Source organism: Oncorhynchus gorbuscha, linkage group LG02 (assembly GCF_021184085.1).
Source record: "Oncorhynchus gorbuscha isolate QuinsamMale2020 ecotype Even-year linkage group LG02, OgorEven_v1.0, whole genome shotgun sequence".
NCBI classification, from domain to species: domain Eukaryota; kingdom Metazoa; phylum Chordata; class Actinopteri; order Salmoniformes; family Salmonidae; genus Oncorhynchus; species Oncorhynchus gorbuscha.
The window spans coordinates 56,031,383-56,051,788 of record NC_060174.1 but is presented as its reverse complement, the minus strand read 5'-3'; the positions used below and the strand labels follow the sequence as shown (position 1 = coordinate 56,051,788).

Genomic DNA, 20,406 nt, shown 5'->3' with positions numbered 1-20,406 from the left:
ATGTCTAAGAGACAAAAACTTTCAAGAAGGAAATTTTTTTTTTAAACGAAAGAGAAAAGAGGCACATTCTCAAAGAAATTCGCTGCTGATATTTATCAGCTTGCAGCAATGTCCATCAGCCGGTGTGGAGAACGACAAGCCTCCAATGACAGCCCATTAATTTGCCGAGATGGACTAGCCCCTGTTCGCTGGTTTTAGCAGCGAAGAACGTGATCCGGAGGAGTTCGAGCCATCCACTTCCACTAATGATGACAGCTCTCACACTTCCAAACAATGCCGGAGGAGACCCTACTATCTTGGACCTGGACTCAGATTCTGCGGTCCCCATCCCCGATGAAAGTGGTGCTGTTGCTACTAAATCTGACTCCCAGACAAAAAACATAAAAGATCCCGGTGAGTGGCCAAAATATATGAATGGATCTTTATAGGATATGTTAGTGCAGGCTGGACCACATCAGGATTAGGAGGGGAATTTCCCAAGAGACTAATATTTTCGATGGCCCACTTCAATAGGAGGATGCCAAACGGGGAGAGAGTGGAGAGACCATGGCTTGTCTATTCCAAGCAAAAATGGTGGAGCCTTCTGCGCTGGTCAGGGAATGAACCAGGGACTTGAAGAATCTGAGCCACCTCAGCTCGCATGAAAAGTCACATTACCACCTAGATAGTTTCCAGAGGTGGAAGGACCTGGAGATCAGGCTGGTATCCAAGCAAACTATCGATGCCCAAGCCCAATGGGCTATTGACGGAGAGACTCCACTGACTGCAGGTGCTGTCAATGCTGGGTATCATAAAGGAGCATGTAAGGAGAGTACAGTCCAAATGAACACATGTGCACTACCCCAGTAAAATAATCCAGGATGAAATCATGCACATGATGGCCCAAGAGATCCAGCAGTGAGCCAAAAGCAACCAAATATTATTCTATAATTTTGGACTGCACCCCAGACGAGCAAAACAGAGCAGATGGCCATGGTGGTGCGTTTTGTTTCAATTGAGGATGACTGGTGTCACACCCTGACCATAGAAACATACAAAGCAAACTATGTTTTGTTTGGTCAGGGTGTGATCTGAGTGGGCATTCTGTTACATGTCTAGTTTGTCTATTTCTATGTTTGGTCTGATATGGTTCTCAATCAGAAGCAGGTGTTAGTCATTGTCTCTGATTGGGAACCATATTTAGGTAGCCTGTTTGGTGTTGGGTTTTGTGGGTGATTGTTCCGGTCTCTGTGTTTGCACCAGATAGGGCTGTTTTAGGTTTTCACGTTTCTTGTTTTGTTAGTCTGTTCATGTGTAGAGTCTTTATTAAAGAACCATGAATGGAAACCACGCTGCATTTTGGTCCGCCTCTCCTTCACCGCAAGAAAACCATTACAGAATCACCCACCACAACAGGACCAAGCGGCGTGGTAACGGGCAACAGCAACGCAAAGAGGAATGGACATGGGACGATGTATTGGATGGCAAGGGCTGCTACACATGGGAGGATATCCTGGCGGGAAAGGATCACCTTCCATAGGAACAGGTGGAGGCAGCTAGGAGACCAGAGGCAGCCGGAGAGAGGAGCCGACGATATGAGGAAACACGGCTGGCAAGGAAGCCCGAGAGGCAGCCCCAAAAATTTCTTGGAGGGGGGCACACAGGAAGTATGGCGAAGCCAGGTAGGAGACCTGAGCCAACTTCCTGTGCTTACCAGAGGGCTAGAGAGAACGGGCAGGCACAGTGTTATGCTTTGGAGCACACGGTGTCCCCAGTGCGGGTGCATAGCCCAGTGGGGTACATTCCAGCTCCGCGTATCGGCCGGGCTAGAGTGGGCATTGAGCCAAGTGCCATGAAGCCGGCTCTACGCATCAGCGACCGGGAGCATTCAACCAGGTAAGGTTGGGCAGGCTCTGCTCAAGAGCTCCAGTGCGCCTGCACGGTCTGGTCTATCCGGTACCACCTCCACGCACCAGCCCTCCGGTGGCAGCCACCCGCACCAGGCTGTCTCTCCGTCTCATCCTTACAGGTGCTCCCACCTGTCCAGTGCTGCCGGAGCCTTCCTCCTCTCCAGCGCCGCCTGAGCCGCCAGTCTGCCCAGCGCCGCCTGAGCCGCCAGTCTGCCCAGCGCCGCCTGAGCCGCCAGTCTGCCCAGCGCCGCCTGAGCCGCCAGTCTGCCCAGCGCCGCCTGAGCCGCCAGTCTGCCCAGCGCCGCCTGAGCCGCCAGTCTGCCCAGCGCCGCCTGAGCCGCCCGTCTGCCCAGCGCCGCCTGAGCCGCCCGTCTGCCCAGCGCCGCCTGAGCCGCCCGTCTGCCCAGCGCCGCCTGAGCTGCCAGTCTGCCCAGCGCCGCCTGAGCTGCCAGTCTGCAAGGGGCCGCCAGTGCCGCCAGTCTGCAAGGGGCCGCCAGTGCCGCCAGTCTGCAAGGGGCCGCCAGTGCCGCCAGTCTGCAAGGGGCCGCCAGTGCCGCCAGTCTGCAAGGGGCCGCCAGTGCCGCCAGTCTGCAAGGGGCCGCCAGTGCCGCCAGTCTGCAAGGGGCCGCCAGTGCCGCCAGTCTGCAAGGGGCCGCCAGTGCCGCCAGTCTGCAAGGGGCCGCCAGTGCCGCCAGTCTGCAAGGGGCCGCCAGTGCCGCCAGTCTGCAAGGGGCCGCCAGTGCCGCCAGTCTGCAAGGGGCCGCCAGTGCCGCCAGTCTGCAAGGGGCCGCCAGTGCCGCCAGTCTGCAAGGGGCCGCCAGTGCCGCCAGTCTGCAAGGGGCCGCCAGTGCCGCCAGTCTGCAAGGGCCGCCAGTGCCGCCAGTGCTGCAAGGGGCCGCCAGTGCCGCCAGTCTGCAAGGGGCCGCCAGTGCCCGCCCAGTGCCCGCCAGTGCCCGCCAGTGCCCGCCAGTGCCCGCCAGTGCCCGCCAGTGCCCGCCAGTGCCCGCCAGTGCCCGCCAGGGGCCGCCAGTGCCGCCAGTGCCGCCAGGCCGCCAGTGCCGCCAGTGCCGCCAGGGGCCGCCAGTGCCGCCAGTGCCGCCAGGGGCCGCCAGTGCCGCCAGTGCCGCCAGGGGCCGCCAGTGCCGCCAGTGCCGCCAGGGGCCGCCAGTGCCGCCAGTGCCGCCAGGGGCCGCCAGTGCCGCCAGTGCCGCCAGGGGCCGCCAGTGCCGCCAGGGGCCGCCAGTGCCGCCAGGGGCCGCCAGGGGCCGCCAGTCAGCCAGGGGCGCCAGTGCCGCCCTTCTGTCCCGAGCTGCCGCCCCTCTGTCCCGAGCTGCCGCCCCTCTGTCCCGAGCTGCCGCCCCTCTGTCCCGAGCTGCCGCCCCTCTGTTAAAGAACCATGAATAGAAACAACGCTGCATTTTGGTCCGCCTCTCCTTCACCGCAAGAAAACAGTTACAATTGGCCAGTGCACAGGTGAGCCACTTCCTGGAGTCATGCCCCCTTGAGGCAACAGGGGCATGACCGAGTTGCTCATCACAAAACTACAGAAACATGGCATCACCATTATGGACATGAGAGGGCAGGGGGTAAAACCACGAGGTGAATATGTGGGTGAGGCACAGCAGAGTTTAATAGAGAGTGCAGGATATCAATCTGAGGGCCTTTTTTGTGCCATGCGGCGCGCACTCGCTGAACCGGATTCTCTCTGATGCAGCAATGTGTTGCTTGGAGGCGGCTGAGTTGTTTTTAACACCATCCAAGAGATTTCTGCATTTTTAACCGGCTCTACAAACTGCTGGAACGTGCTGAAATAGCACGTAAAAGATGGACTCCTCAGCACCACGAGACGGAATAGCCGGGTGGAGGTTGTGAAACCAGTGCGTTACCAATTCGGGGAGATTTATGAAGGTTGTTGGCAAAAAGCATTCCTGCCAAGATGAACAACTTTGGCTTCATGTGCGCAGTGGTTGTTTGGTATGACATCTTGTTCGAAGTGAACATCACCAGTAAGAGTTTGCCTGCTGTGAGTTTTGAGAAGTTGCTCAACTGAACTCCACCAGGGTATTCCTCCAAGTCTACCGCTCTGATGCAGCTTTTGCTGACGCATTAGCAAGCGCAAAAGAATTGGCAGAGGAGATATGCTGTATTGAGCCCTGTTTCCCAGTGCAGCCCATGGTCCGTCTCAGGAAGAAGAGGAGTCTGCTTGGCTATGGGGGAGAATGAGCCTGTGACTGACCCTCAGCAGAAATTCCAAGTATATTTCTTTAATCAGACTCTTGATTCTGCTATCCAGTCCGTCAACGAGCACTTCACGCAGGCCGAAGAGCACAGCAGTGTTAGCATCCTGTACAACATCCCCACCATCAAGGATATGGACACTGCAGCGCTTACCAGGGACTGCACAACACTGAAGAAGGCCCTTATGTACGGGGATTCCAGGGACATTGATGCAAAAGAGCAGGAAACGTCTTGAGCAGGAAACTGGACAGTGAGGGAATACCACTCGACGCACTGCGGTACATATCCAAACACCAAATGGCCTTCTTGTATCCCAATGCCATTGTTTCCCTGAGAGTTCTTCTTCACACCCAGTGATAGTGGCAAGCGGAGAGCTCACAATTCTCCAAGCTCAAACTCATCAAAAACTTTACTACGAATCAAAAGAGACTCAATGGACTCGCCACCATATCAATTGAGGACGAGTTGTCTTAAAAAACCAACCTCCAAGAAGCAGTGCATGATTTTGCTGCTGGGAAGGCCAGGTGGGTCATCTTGTCTCTGAATGAAAGGTAAGTGTTGATCATACACTCACATTAATTCTATCACAGAGTAATTTGTAAGATTACTCAATTATCTATTGCCTGTTTACTTTGTATGTTTTAGATTTAAATAGACTACATCCTAATGTTACTCTCTTGCCTCCTAACCCGCCATCTCCCCCTCTCTCTAAAATCAAATTTTATTTGTTCAACAGGAATACAACCTTACAGTGAAATGCTCACATAACAATGTAGTTTTAAGAAAATACCTAGGAAAAGTAATAAATAAAAATAACAAAAAATTCAAGAGCAGCAGTAAATAACACTAGAGGGGCTATATACACAGGGTACAGGTACAGAGTCAATGTGCGGGGGCACCGGTGTCGAGGTAATATGTGCATGTAGGTAGAGTTATTAAAATGACAATAACAGAGAGTAGCAGCAGCGGGGGGGGGGGGGGGGCAATGCAACTTGTCTGGGTAGCCATTTGATTAGATTATAGGATTCTTATGGCTTGAGGGTAGAAGCTGTTCCGGTACCGCTTGCCATGCGGTAGCAGAGAGCACAATCTATGACTAGAGTGGCTGGAGTCTTTGACAGTTTTCATACAAGGCGGTGTCAGAGGAAGGCCCTAGAGGTCCTGGATGGCAGGAAGCTTGGCTCCGGTGATGTACTGGGCCATACGCACTACCCTCTGTAGTGCCTTGCAGTCAGAGGCTGAGCAGTTGCCATAGCAGGCAGTGATGCAACCCGTCAGGATGCTCTCTATGGTGCAGCTGTAAAACCTTTTGAGGCTCTAAGGACCCATGCCAAATATTTTCAGTCTCCTGAGGGGGATAGGTTTTGTAGCTGTATTTATTAGAGAGGGGTAAAGAAAGATTTTGTTCGGGCGCCAGGTATTAACCATGCCGAAAGGAAAAGAGTAGAATAGAGAGAGTACCACTACCAGACCCACACACATCAGCAGAAGAGACTGCTGTTACAGAGTCTAGTTGATAGGTAATCGACTAGCCGGACTGTTCCCCGGACTCCAGTTGTAGGGATTTGTACAATGCACAAACAAGGCTATTGAACCTGACATTGATGTCTGTCTTTATTCCTTTATCTAACATATCCCCAACAAGAATACCTCATACAATAATACTAATAATAATAATGGCAGAGCAATTTCACAGCAACTTCATACAAGAACGAAACCAGTCATCAACAGAGGATTTGCAATAATCTGTATTATTTTCTAGTGGATGAGTGCAGAGGGTATGAATGTGGGGGGTGTTCGTCGACACAACAAAGGCCTTAAAAATGTCCAGTCTTCTCGGCCACATGTCATTAGTACACCTCATCTCAATACAGTTCACATAACAATACACAACTTGCAAGCAACCTCCCTTTTAACTAAAATGTCCATCCAAATACTTCTGGCAGGGCAATAGTCCAGCTCTAATGAACTTCAATGGGAAGTGCATTTGAAAAATAGTCTGTTGCAGGGTAAAGCACTTGAACGAGAGGGAAGAGAAAGAGAGAGAGAGAAAAAGAGAAATCTTAGCTGTGGTCTTCAGGCCTGCCAGTGTACTGTCTGACTGGCGGATGGTTTGTATGTTAGAGCTTCGCAACAATGTTGCTACTAATCCATGCGATCCATAACGGGCGCGGTCCCAAACAAAACAACCACGATCTAAAGTGATCACACCGATGATTGAGTTAAATACTTTATAAACTACAAACGCTGAAAACCCGCTCCGTGGCTTGACGACTCAATGCGAGCTCACAGAACAGGGCTCCGGAAGGCCGAGCGGAAATGGAGGAAAACTCGCCTCCCTGCGGACCTGGCATCCTTTCACTCCCTCCTCTCTACATTTTCCTCCTCTGTCTCTGCTGCTAAAGCCACTTTCTACCACTCTAAATTCCAAGCATCTGCCTCTAACCCTAGGAAGCTCTTTGCCACATTCTCCTCCCTCCTGAATCCTCCTCCCCCTCCCCCCCCCTCCTCCCTCTCTGCAGATGACTTCGTCAACCATTTTGAAAAGAAGATCGACGACATCCGATCCTCGTTTGCTAAGTCAAACAACACCGCTGGTTCTGCTCACACTGCCCTACCCTGTGCTCTGACCTCTTTCTCCCCTCTCTCTCCAGATGAAATCTCGCGTCTTGTGACGGCCGGCCGCCCAACAACCTGCCCGCTCGACCCTATCCCCTCCTCTCTTCTCCAGACCATTTCCGGAGACCTTCTCCCTTACCTCACCTCGCTCATCAACTTATCCCTGACCGCTGGCTACGTCCCTTCCGTCTTCAAGAGAGCGAGAGTTGCACCCCTTCTGAAAAAACCTACACTCGATCCCTCCGATGTCAACAACTACAGACCAGTATCCCTTCTTTCTTTTCTCTCCAAAACTCTTGAACGTGCCGTCCTTGGTCAGCTCTCCCGCTATCTCTCTCAGAATGACCTTCTTGATCCAAATCAGTCAGGTTTCAAGACTAGTCATTCAACTGAGACTGCTCTTCTCTGTATCACGGAGGCGCTCCGCACCGCTAAAGCTAACTCTCTCTCCTCTGCTCTCATCCTTCTAGACCTATCGGCTGCCTTCGATACTGTGAACCATCAGATCCTCCTCTCCACCCTCTCCGAGTTGGGCATCTCCGGCGCGGCCCACGCTTGGATTGCGTCCTACCTGACAGGTCGCTCCTACCAGGTGGCGTGGCGAGAATCTGTCTCCTCACCACGCGCTCTCACCACTGGTGTCCCCCAGGGCTCTGTTCTAGGCCCTCTCCTATTCTCGCTATACACCAAGTCACTTGGCTCTGTCATAACCTCACATGGTCTCTCCTATCATTGCTATGCAGACGACACACAATTAATCTTCTCCTTTCCCCCTTCTGATGACCAGGTGGCGAATCGCATCTCTGCATGTCTGGCAGACATATCAGTGTGGATGACGGATCACCACCTCAAGCTGAACTTCGGCAAGACGGAGCTGCTCTTCCTCCCGGGAAGGACTGCCCGTTCCATGATCTCGCCATCACGGTTGACAACTCCATTGTGTCCTCCTCCCAGAGCGCTAAGAACCTTGGCGTGATCCTGGACAACAAACTGTCGTTCTCAACTAACATCAAGGCGGTGGCCCGTTCCTGTAGGTTCATGCTCTACAACATCCGCAGAGTACGACCCTGCCTCACACAGGAAGCGGCGCAGGTCCTAATCCAGGCACTTGTCATCTCCCGTCTGGATTACTGCAACTCGCTGTTGGCTGGGCTCCCTGCCTGTGCCATTAAACCCCTACAACTCATCCAGAACGCCGCAGCCCGTCTAGTGTTCAACCTTCCCAAGTTCTCTCACGTCACCCCGCTCCTCCGCTCTCTCCACTGGCTTCCAGTTGAAGCTCGCATCCGCTACAAGACCATGGTGCTTGCCTACGGAGCTGTGAGGGGAACGGCACCTCAGTACCTCCAGGCTCTGATCAGGCCCTACACCCAAATAAGGGCACTGCGTTCATCCACCTCTGGCCTGCTCGCCTCCCTACCACTGAGGAAGTACAGTTCCCGCTCAGCTCAGTCAAAACTGTTCGCTGCTCTGGCTCCCCAATGGTGGAACAAACTCCCTCACGACGCCAGGACAGCGGAGTCAATCACCACCTTCCGGAGACACCTGAAACCCCACCTCTTTAAGGAATACCTAGGATAGGATAAAGTAATCCTTCTCACCCCCCCCTTAAAATATTTAGATGCACTATTGTAAAGTGGTTGTTCCACTGGATGTCATAAGGTGAATGCACCAATTTGTAAGTCGCTCTGGATAAGAGCGTCTGCTAAATGACTTAAATGTAAATGTAAATGTAAAACAAACAAAACTTCTACAGCACACACAATCAAACTGTCGCGCCCCCCAAGAGCCCCTCCCCAAAGAGCTGAATGAGCTCACGGTGAAGGCTCAGTTTTGTCGTGCCCTCTTCACGCCTCTTCTTGGTGTGCTTGGACCATGTTAGTTTGTTCGTGATGTGGACGCCAAGGAACTTGAAGCTCTCAACCTGCCCCACTACAGCCGCGTCAATGAGAATGGGGGCGTGCTCGGTCCTCCATTTCCTGTAGTCCACAATCATCTCTTTTGTCTTGATCACGTTGAGAGATAGGTTGTTGTCCTTGCACCACATGGTCAGATCTCTGACCTCCTCCCTATAGGCTGTCTCATCGTTGTTGGTGATCAGGCCTACCACTATTTTGTCGTTGGCAAACTTAATGATGGTGTTGGAGTCGTGCCAGGCCATGCAGTCATGTGTGAAAAAAGGAGTACAGGAGGGGACCCTAACCCTAAGCACACAGCCAAGACCATGCAGGAGTAGCTTGGGACAAGTCTGTGACTGTCCTTGAGTGGCCCAGCCTGAGCCCAGACTTGAACCTGATCGAACATCTCTGGAGAGATCTGAAGATAGCTGTGCAGCGATGCTCCCCATCCAACCTGACAGAACATGAAAGGATCTACAGAGAAGAATGGGAGAATCTCCCCAAATACAGGTGTGCCAAGCTTGTAGCGTCATACCCAAGAAGACTCAAGTCTGTAATCGCTGCCAAAGGTGCTTCAACAAAGTTTTATCTATTTAACTAGGCAAGTCAGTTAAGAACCGAGGCTGGCCGCGAGAGCAGGCCACCCTCCTCCTTTATCCGGGCTTGGGACCGGCAAAAGTGACCCAAAAGAGACATTCTGGCGGAGTTACCTAATTTTTAAATTTAGTTTTTATTTTAATAAATGTACATTTACATCCTGCCCTGAATGTAAGCCAGGGTGGGATCAGCTTCCCGCATGCACGATTCATTTGCGATTCACCCCACGCGGAAGGGTGAACATCTCCTGCTCTGACTGCAGCTGGGAGGGACTGCTGCGTGAGGACTGGGCCGCCTGTGCGTGCTTTGGGACGGGGGTGGGGCCCGAGCACCCGCTGCTCGTTGAGAAGAGTAAGAACAATATGTGCTTTCATGTCAGTCTCCAAAAGTCTCCAATAACACCAGAAAAAGTCGCTAGATTTGTTGCTGGTCACCTTTTTGAAAATGTGTCGCTAAGTTGGCAACACTGGCACTGAGCCATGCTGACTGACAAGTGCCGTGGATTGACGCATGGCAATTCTACAGTAATGAAGTAATGCGGAGACTCAGATTTTTCACTTTGAAATGCATGACAAACAGAGTTCCTGCACATAGAGTTTTATGGTTTGTTTCACTTCAAATAATTTTGGTCTGACATACATTTTTAAAATGAAAATCTGAGTGTCAGCATCACTTGTAACCATAGAATTGCCCTACAGCTCGGCTCAACCCCACATCTTATCACTTATTTGGCTAAATGATTAACCATAGTTTCCTCTTTTGATAAACCATTGCAGTCCTAAAATAGACCTTGAATGCAACATTAAGATGTTAAAACATTTAAACTCCAATTGAACTCTGTCTGTGACATCTAATTTCCCTCGCTCTTCCACACCAGTTGTTCTCAGCAGACAGGTCAGTGTGTGTAGAGAGAACACATTTACCAGGTGGAGTCAGGCTTATACTTCATCGCCCTGGACCGCTACACCAACAAGGCAGAGGAACTCAAGTTTGGACTAGTGAGTCACCAACTCATCTTATGCCTTCCTTTCACAACTCGACACATACATTACATGACCAAAAGTATGTGGACACCTACTCGTCAAACTTCTCCTTCCAAAATCATGGAGTTTGTCCCCCACTTTGCTGCTATAACAGCCTCCACTTTTCTGGGAAGTCTTTCAACTAGATGTAGAAACATTGCCCTGCTAGAGCTGCCCGGTGTTACTGTAATTTCATTATACCAATGTGTTTTCATTAATTGAATTCCCTTAATCTATTTTATGAGAATTTGTAAGATTCTTGTTTGCATAAAATAGACGGAGACCAGTCTTATCAATAATAGGTAACATAATTTATTCTCGGAGCGCGCTGCCACGTTACTACGAGCATCAGTTTATATACAATAACATGACGTCATTTCATTGCTCAACAGAATCCCCTCCTTTCGACCGGGAACAAAGAGAACTTTGAAAGTTCATTCTGACCCCCCTAGCACATACACAACTGAATTAACTTTTGACCCCTCAACATTATCGATCACCACTTAGCTGACAGTTCTAATTAACAGAAAACCTAGGAATGCACTCACTGTCTTATCTAAAACACCCCAGAGTTTTGTCAGAGTTTGTCGGTTCAACCATAGGTTAACTACCTTATCTGTTTACTTAATCCACAACCCATTTCTTTCTTCCTAGTTGGAATGGTGTTCATTAACTTTAATTACTCCTTGTCCGTGTCACACAATCCCTTCTTATGAACTCATATTATTAATCAGATATAATAAAACAGAGTATAAGTTTACTTTAGTTACAGTTCCATTTAAAATGATTATTTCCGGTCATTTAATCATAATTTTCCTAACTCCCGGTCAACTGTAAGTGCTGTTATTGTGAAGTGGAAACATCTAGGAGCAACAACGGCTCAGCCTTGAAGTGGTAGGCCACACAAGCTCACAGAATGCGAGCACCGAGTGCCCGAAGCGCGTAGTGTGTAACAATCGTCTATCCTCGGTTGCAATACCCACTACCAAGTTCCAAACTGTCTCTGGAAGCAATGTCAGCAAAATGATTGTTAGTCGGGAGCTTCATGAAATTGGTTTCCATGGCCGAGCAGTCGCGCACAAGCCTAAGATCAGCATGTATAATGCATAGCGTCGGCTGGAGTGGTGTAAAGTTCACCGCCATTGGACTCTGGAGCAGTGGAAACGCGTTCTCTGGAGTGATGAATCACGTTTTCACCATCTGGCAGTCTGATGGACAAATCGGGGTTTGGCGGATGCCTGGAGAATGCTACCTGCCCGAATGCATAGTGCCAACTGAAAAGTTTGGTGGAGGAGGAATAATGGTCTGGTGCTGTTTTTCATGGTTCGGGCTAGGCCCCTTAGTTCCAGTGAAGGGAAATCTTAATGCTATAGCAGACACATTCTAGACGATTCTGTTCTTCCAACTTTGTGGCAACAGTTTGGGGAAGGACTTTTCCTGTTACTCCATGACAATGCCCCCATGCCCAAAGTGAGGTCCATACAGAAATGATTTGTTAAGATTGGTGTGGAAGAACTGGACTGACCTGCACAGAGCCCTGACCTCAACCCCATCGAACACCTTTGGGATGAATTGGAACGCCGACTGCGAGCCAGGCGTAATCGCCCAACAATGCCCGACCTCACTAATGCTGTTGGAAGCAAGTCTGAATGGAAGCAAGTGGCTGAATGGAAGCAAGTCCCCATAGCAATGCTGCAACATCTAGTGGAAAGCCTTCCCAGAAGAGTAGAGGCTGTTAAAACCGCAAAGGGATGACCAACGCAATATTAATGCCCATGATTTTGGAATGAGTTGTTCGACACGAGCAGGTGTCTACATACTTTTGGTCATGTAGTGAATGTATTCTGTTTATTCTTGGGAACAGTCTGTGTATGTTAGCAAACACTTCCTGAGAACCTATTTTGTTTAGGCGTTAGAGCTGTGTTTCTTAATCTTGGTCCTCGGGACCTCAAGGGGTGCACGTTTTGGTTTTTGCCCTAGCACTACACAGCACTACACAGCAGATTAAAATAATCAACTAATGATTAGACAGCGTGCCAGCTTAGTGGAGTCTGCCCCTAGCACAGTCAGTGTAGTCAGCTCAGTTCATCTAGGACTGGATGACTTGACAGAGAATTTATTTGCGAAGGGGAGTACCTTGTAATGCACCAGAGAGAGTGGACTTTGTTACAAAATACAGCACTGAAGCAAAGAACATTCAAAATAATCATAAAAAATTATAGGGGAATCATTCAAAGTTATACTCTACTATGCAGGCTTTCCAGAACCAATAGTCATAAGCTTTAAGAGATGTCCTACCCTAAATGACAAATTAGTCCACAGCTATCTTCCTGGTGACTCTCAAAAGACTTGGCTAGAGCACAAACCCAAGGGCTCTTTTAAATGCAACCATTGCAGAAATATTGCACAGAAAAAGTATTTTGGTTGACACAGCTTCTAAAATTGAGTATCAAATCAGGTATTTAATTAACTGCAAAACCACTCACGTCCTCTACAGATTGGAATGTCCACAGTGCAAGGTGTTCTACATTGGACAGACAAAGAGATGCCTTCTGCTTAGCAGAACACAAGTACGCCATACGGGTAGTCAATGAAGACTGCCCCATGGCAAAGCACTACAAGTCCTTACCCCATGCCAACCCTGCTTCCCTACAAGCTATGTTCCGGCCTCAATTAGAAAAGTAAGTAAGTAAGTACCCTAGTTTAAATGAAGGTATGGATTTCTTGCCTTTCCTGTAGGATCATTTGAGGTCCCTTTGCTCTCATCTAGTGGACATGTTACTATATTGCCCTCAGCTATGTTTAAACTGTTGTGGTCCATGTTTGGTCCGTGTTCTAGTGTACTATAAAATAGATGGCTCTCCTATTCTTAACACTTTGACGCATCATATTCAAGGTTAGAACTACCTTTCTAGGGGTTCTGATGATTCTAGCCTTGAGATGCATTTTTGATAACATATCTACAGTATTTCACTTCTTAATGTGTATAGTATTGCTTACTAGGTGTTGTCCAATTCATTCTGTAACCACTTTCTCTTCAAATCAGGGTTGATTGGAAAAAGCGGTTCAAGAGCGGACATTATCATATTTTTGTACTCCCTGACGAAGGCCATGCAGCCAAAACACGTCAGAGTTTTAAAACTTTGTTTCCATTGAACATACCATACAAATAAAAGCATTTTCATGATTTGGTATGACTAGACATTAGATAGTGACTAGTCATTAGATAGCTAGTTAGCAGAAAAGTAGATCAAAAATGTATTTTGTATTATTTAGAAAATAGTACAAATAAAGAAAAGCCCTTGAATGAACGTCCAAACGTTTGACTGGTACTATATATAAAATCAATGTATTGGTCACATACACATATTTAGGAGATGTTATTGCAGGTCCAGCAAAATGCTTGTGAATTAAAAAATTACACTTTGAGTAATTATATAATACATAGATCAATAATTAAATACATTCAGATAAATAGATACAATTATTACATTTTAGTCAGTATTTTTGTATTTCCTTGCTCATTTATTTAATTGTGGGGGTTTATTTGTTAATTTATCTTTTTATGTGTTCATTCGTTTATTTATTCATGCATTTCATTCTAATTACAGCTGGTTTGGTCCGCCATAGTAATGAGCCTTGCTGTTGGAAAACCACATCACAACAGTGTCCGACTTCCGGCTGTCGCAGATGTACATCCTCCGATTTTCATCTGCAGTCGGTTGCTTCAGCCTTTACCACTCAAACAAGCCCTGTGAAGAAGCAGAGATACTTTTGAGGAGATGGAAAACTCAATTGGAATAGTATTAGTGCCCATTGTGTACGTTGCCCATGCGTCGGCATTTTGGGTGAATCTGGGACAAGGAGAGCGCTCCTTTTAAGGAGTGAATGGGAGTCAATTGGTCGCTAGCTCAAAAACCCAACATTAGCATGTATTTCATGAATAAGAAGTACATTACACATATTTTGAGACGTGATATAATTCATTTGTCTGTAATATCGTATAGCTTTGTAATCGTGACATTATGTACTTTAGAGGAAAATAGGCAGGTTTGTCGACTCAGCCTAACAACTTCAACGCGATTAGTCGACAGTCTGCTGGATGGTGCCATACGTTGTTATCTCTGTATTTATTTAACATCTCTGGTTAAAGAATTCTGTGCATCCACGGCCTCATTCACATTGTAGCTATCGGTTTCGATTCGGAGGCATTTTGGGAATTGAAAAATCACTTCCGGCAAGTAACTTGGATGGTAAAGGTTAAAGGTATTAAAGGTAGCCTTGCTCTGGTCTCAAAACATTCACATTGGTGGGATATATCCGAGCAAATTCTGCATTGATCTCGCCTGCTTCAAAGTGTTTAAAGAGGAGGAATTCAAGAAAAGCGACGAAACAGCAAGACGTTACTGCTCTCTCTTCCAAGTATTATAGTATTATCAAATCTTTGGTATGATACATAACTAGCTACTTACACGGTTTTGAACGTTTGCTTGCTAGATAACGTTAGCGAACCTCAGTTTATGCGTTAGCTCGGTGCAAATCGAACCCAAAAGTTAGTACAGACAAATAATACGAACTAGTTTTCATGCGACTTGTTAGCTCGGTGCTGTGGAAGAATGGGTTTTAGTTAATAAACGAGTTATCAACCACGCTCAATTGAGTTTTTCATGTGAGCACTGGAGATTGTTTCGGTATTTTAATGGGAGGCGGGCTGCGTTGGAGTGCATCTAGTGGGCGACACTTGCGGAGGTGCCGGCGACCTGCTAGGCTTGGATGGAGTCGCTTGCCGGGTACGTCTACAAAGCGGCCGCTGAGGGCCGAGTCCTGACACTGGCCGCCTTGCTGCTCAACCACTCCAAGCCAGAGACACGATATATACTGAGTTATGTGACCCACCTCGCCGGCCAAAGGTCAACTCCTCTCATCATCGCAGCTCGAAACGGACATGACAAAGTTGTGAGGCTGCTGCTGGATCACTACAGGGTGGATACTGAACAAACTGGCACAGTCAGATTTGACGGGTTAGTATTCATGAATTTAATAATTCTGTCTGTTCACCCCCATGGCAGCCTGGCAGCACACCAACTCCTCAAATTAAATTGTGTGTTGTGTCAATTGAGTGTATTTGCACTTCATTTATGTTGGTATAATTGTGGGAAATTAAGGTATTTAATACACTTCCATGTGCATTTGATGATTGATTCATTCTACCCATCTCCTCTCTCCTTCAGGTATGTCATTGATGGGGCCACTGCTCTGTGGTGTGCGGCTGGCGCAGGACACTTTGAGGTAGTCCGCCAGTTGGTGTGCCACCAGGCCAAAGTCAACCACACCACTGTCACCAACTCCACCCCCCTGAGGGCAGCCTGCTTTGACGGGTGTCTGGACATTGTGAAATACCTGGTGGACCACCAGGCCAAAATCGGCATCGCCAACAAGTATGACAACACCTGCCTGATGATTGCTGCCTACAAGGGCCATACGGACGTAGTGGGCTTCCTGCTGGAGCATGGAGCTGACCCTAACTCCAAGGCCCACTGTGGGGCCACCGCCCTGCACTTTGCTGCTGAGGCGGGCCATCTGGACATCGTTAAGGAGCTGGTGCGCTGCCAGGCTGCCATGGTGGTGAACGGCCACGGCATGACACCGATCAAGATGGCGGCGGAGAGTTGTAAGGCGGAGGTGGTGGAGCTGCTGCTGTCTCATGCCGACTGTGGCCTGCACAGCCGCATCGAGGCCCTTGAGCTGCTGGGTGCCTCGTTCGCCAACGACCGGGAGAACTATGACATCCTCAAGACCTATCACTACCTGTACCTGGCCATGCTGGAGCGCCACCGTGATCCCGTCAGCCTCATCGCCAAGGAGCTGCTTCCGCCCATCGAGGCCTACAGCGGCCGGGGCGAGTGCCGCACCCTGCAGGAACTGGAGGCAATCCGGGCAGACCGCAATGCGCTGCACATGGAAGGCCTGATGGTGCGTGAGCGTATTCTGGGATCGGATAACATTGACGTGTCGCACCCCATCATCTACCGGGGAGCTGTGTACGCCGACAATATGGAGTTCGGCCAGTGCATCAAGCTATGGCTGCACGCGCTGCACCTGCGTCAGAAGGGCAACCGCAACACGCACAAGGACCTGCTGCGGTTCGCCCAGGTCTTCTCCCAGATGGTGCACCTGAAGGAGCCGGTGGGGGCGGAGCCAGTGGAGCAGGTGTTACACTGCAGCGTGCTGGAGATCCAGAGGAACATCGCAAGGGTGGAGGCGGCACCTGAGGCAGGGCTGCACACGGCCATGGACAACTATGAGTCCAATATGTTCACCTTCCTCTACCTGGTGTGTATCAGCACCAAGACTGTGTGCGGCGAGGAGGCACGTGCCCATGTCAACGAGCAAATATACAACCTGATCCAGCTGGACCCGCGTTCACGGGAGGGCTTGTCCCTGTTGCACCTGGCCATCAGCTCCAGCACGCCTGTGGACGACTTCCACACCAACGATGTGTGCAGCTTCCCCAATGCTCAGGTCACCAAGCTACTGCTGGACTGTGGTGCGCAAGTGAACGCGGTGGACCACGAGGGCAACAGTCCTCTGCACATCATCGTCCAGTACAACCGGCCTATCAGCGACTTCCTGACACTGCACGCCATCATCATCAGCCTGGTGGAGGCTGGAGCACACACTGACATGACCAACAAGCAGAAGAAGACGCCACTGGACAAGAGCACCACAGGTGTGTCGGAGATCCTGCTTAAGACCCAGATGAAGATGAGCCTCAAGTGCCTGGCGGCACGTGCCATCTGCCAGCACCAAATCACCTTCCACAACCAGATCCCTAAGACCCTGGAGGAGTTTGTGGAGTTCCACTGATCCACTTGGCTAAGGAGGCTTTTTAAACCATTTAGAAAACTTGTGTTCTTGTGATTTTTTAAATATTTTATATATTTTATTGTTCTAATTTTCTATCAAATCAAAATGGTGCTTGCTGCTGATGATGATTAGGAATAGTCGGATGCATTTAGTGTTTTAAAACAATGGTTCCTTTTTTCTGTTTTAAGTATGAATCACAAGTACCAGCAGCAACTCCCATTTCTCTCCCACTGAAGTGTTACGATCTGTGGCTGTCATTGTGACACACTGGGTGTCACTAGCAGAATGAGGAAATTGTCAGCCAACTTTGAGCTTTCACTTTCCCCAAAGTCTTCCAAAGAGAATACCTGGCAAAGCCAAGCATCCACACAATGGTGACAACAGCAGCACCTTTTGGCTGCTTTTAGTGCATGTATCCAATTGTCCCAGACTCCCAGCTAGGTTCGCAACCATGAAAAGTAGCATTACTCTATTGATTCATTTTGCAGGTTGCCTGTTGAAGTGGTGTTGTATGCAGGTTTGCAGTGATTATTAAGGCCCATTGTTTGAGCAAGTGAATGTGTGTCTGTGAGAGAAGAGATGAGAAGGTAGTAGTTGAATTTAGAACTTTGTACTTAAGAGTTTGTTTTTTCATAACCAATATAAAAAAAAGGTTTATTTAAGAGGTGTGTGATTTTGTTTTGTACTTAAAAATATGTATAATGGGCTTTCTTTTACATGAACACTGACTGTTAAAGATGTGCCTTATTTTATATTTTGGAATAATTAGGCCTAGATATCCCTTGTAACCAAGTCACCAACACTTGGGTTTGTTGGCCCTCCTGACTTGCTTGGCTTCTGTGTGTGGAGACTCCACGGTTTTGGTTGAGCATTGCCACATAATGACCGTTTTTAAATGGATGTTGCTGGTATTGATGTTTGAGCATGTCTTCCATTCTCTGTCTTGTGTTTGTGTGTGGGTACACATGCTAAGCAAATGAGAGAGGGACTGTGGATTGTTCGTGACGGTGTTGAATGTTGGCTTTTAGCCTTTTCCACTCATGCTTGCAACCTGTCCTTTGTCCTTAACAACTAACGATTCTAATGTCTGTCATTTTGTGTGTTCGAATCAGATCAGAGATTAAAGCTGAGAATGAAAGGTGATTCGATTCAAGATTTTCATCCAAGTAAATCATAGCGTGGTGTTGTACAACTGAAAAAGCTATATTGATTTGACCAGATTTTACTTAACCGTGTCACCGTATGTTTTTATTTTGGGGGGCTTGAGTGGAGATTGTATGTATTTGTATTTTGTGCAAATTAGCCTAAAGACAGTATAACTGTGCTTCTTCATCAGTTTACGTTTATCAGAAATGCCAATACCAAATGTTTTAACATTGGTCCAAAAAATGTCATGTGTAAATGTAAAATTTTCAAAATTGGTCCAATGCCGCATGCAATGACCCACGTCACGCATACAGATGGCTTCTGGATTGAGTCAGAGCAACAGTGGGCTTAAATCTTAACTGATAATTCCACACAAACACACACACAGCTATCATTTCATATGGAATCTGGCCAATTTACCCTGTTGCTATACAGATATTGCTCAATTGTTAGGATTTTTCAATTTCATGTGATATGATGGAATGTGTTTTATTTTTAAATGTATTTTTTACCTCCCTTTTTCTTCCCAATTTTGTGATATCAAATTACGATCTTGTCTCATTGCTGCAACTCCCCAATGGGCTTGGGAGAGGTGAAGGTCGAGTCATGCCTCTGAAACATGACCCGCCTAACCGCACTTCTTAACACCTGCCAGTTTAACCCGTAAGCCAGCTGCACCAATGTGTTGGAGGAAACAACACCATCTTACTGACAAATGAAGTCATCCTGCAGGCACCTGGCCTGCCACATGGAGTTGCTAGAGTGTGATGAGCCAAGTAAAGCCCCTCTGGCCAAACCCTCCCCTAACCCGGACAACGCTGAGCCAATTGTGTGCTGCCGTATGGGACAAAACTGTCGTAACATTCAATTATCCATTCATTTCTGTCATACCATTCAATTATCGATTAATTTAATTAATTATTGCACCATGCAATCAATGATCAGTTCTTAAGATGTATTTTCCTTGTCTATACTGTCTGCACCATGATCTATTTAGCCTGTGCACATATGGCAGACAGTTGCTAGTGGGAGCAGATCCCTGGAGGAGCGTGTATTGATCCTGCTGTAGAATTCATTGTGGCCAGCAGTTCGAACAAATGAGTCACTCAGAAAAAACAAATCATGACTCTCGAGTCGGTAGAAATGGTTGTTTCAGTGGAAGGGCTCAGCACAGCAAGACTGGTGTGCTTTTTGGCCAATGGCAAAGTGGGATAAGGGCACCGAGCTGGCACCCACATTCTCATGTCTGGGGTGTGCTTGGGGTCCCTGAGAGATGGGGCTGAAGCAGGTCCACACTCGCCATGGTTACCGCTCTTCTGGCGTCTTCCTGATAGCTACTTGCTCCTCCTCATCCTCCTGCCTGTTGAAGAAGCCCCGCTGGGAAGGCAGAGAGAGGGGAAAGAGTGAAACCCAGGGGTTAAAGCAAAGAAAAATCACTCAATCTCTGATTGTCTGCGGGGCCAAGTTAACCTCCCCTTTCAGGTAAAAAAAAAAAAAGTTATGACCATCATGTTGTTGACCATCATGTTGTTGAGTACTGTAATGATCTTTTGTGCATGTATTAAACTGAAAGTTTGACCAATTCCAGTCCTTTTCAATTTATATATTTTTAAGAATCAATATGACAAATCTGTCACAGTGACAGAACTTTAGCCCCTGGAAACCAAAACATTTAACCAGGCGTCTCCAGGCAGCAACATACTGGTAACCACTAGATTTAAAAAATATATATTTCTGCATGGCAAGGCAAAACAGTTTAGGAAATGCCTGAGAGCATTTTCACTTTCAATTATATCAGTGTTAAACCATTTCATAACAGCAGTGAAAGTGTAGAGCGCAGGTAATCAACTTTATAGATGTATTCATAAGCCTTATTCCACATTTTGTTATTACAACCTGATATCAAAATTGATTTAATGTTGTTTTTTCTCACCCTTCTACACACACAATACCCGATAATGGCAGTGAACATGTTTTTAGAATTTGTAGCAAATGTATTGAAAATGAAATACAGAAATGACAAATTTATATAAGTATTCAAGTGAATACATGTTAGAATAACCTTTGGCAGTGATTACAGATGTGATTCTTTCTGGGTAAATCTCAGTGTTACACAACAGCCATAGATAA

The 20,406-nt window shown here is 47.9% G+C and overlaps 1 protein-coding gene across 2 annotated transcripts; it reads left to right on the top strand.

The window, feature by feature from the left end:
* Window positions 1–9,171: 9,171 nt before the first annotated feature.
* LOC124004940 (protein fem-1 homolog B-like) lies at window positions 9,172–19,858 on the top strand. Of its 2 annotated transcripts, none has more exons than XM_046313748.1 (5): window positions 9,172–9,592; window positions 10,119–10,239; window positions 12,761–12,944; window positions 13,875–15,284; window positions 15,495–19,858. In XM_046313748.1, the coding sequence occupies exons 4-5, from the start codon at window positions 15,037–15,039 to the stop codon at window positions 17,128–17,130; spliced, it is 1,884 nt and encodes a 627-aa protein (XP_046169704.1). In that variant the 5' UTR covers window positions 9,172–9,592; window positions 10,119–10,239; window positions 12,761–12,944; window positions 13,875–15,036; the 3' UTR covers window positions 17,131–19,858. The 2 variants fall into 2 exon arrangements, with proteins under 2 accessions (XP_046169704.1, XP_046169709.1); XM_046313753.1 differs by having other exon boundaries at window positions 12,761–12,952.
* Window positions 19,859–20,406: the final 548 nt, after the last annotated feature.

Coding starts and splice junctions, on each gene's coding strand:
- LOC124004940 (XM_046313748.1), top strand. CDS start 15,037: ATGGAGTCGCTTGCCGGGTACGTCTACAAAGCGGCCGCTGAGGGCCGA. Junction 15,285..15,494: donor GGCACAGTCAGATTTGACGG/GTTAGTATTCAT, acceptor TCTCTCCTTCAG/GTATGTCATTGATGGGGCCA.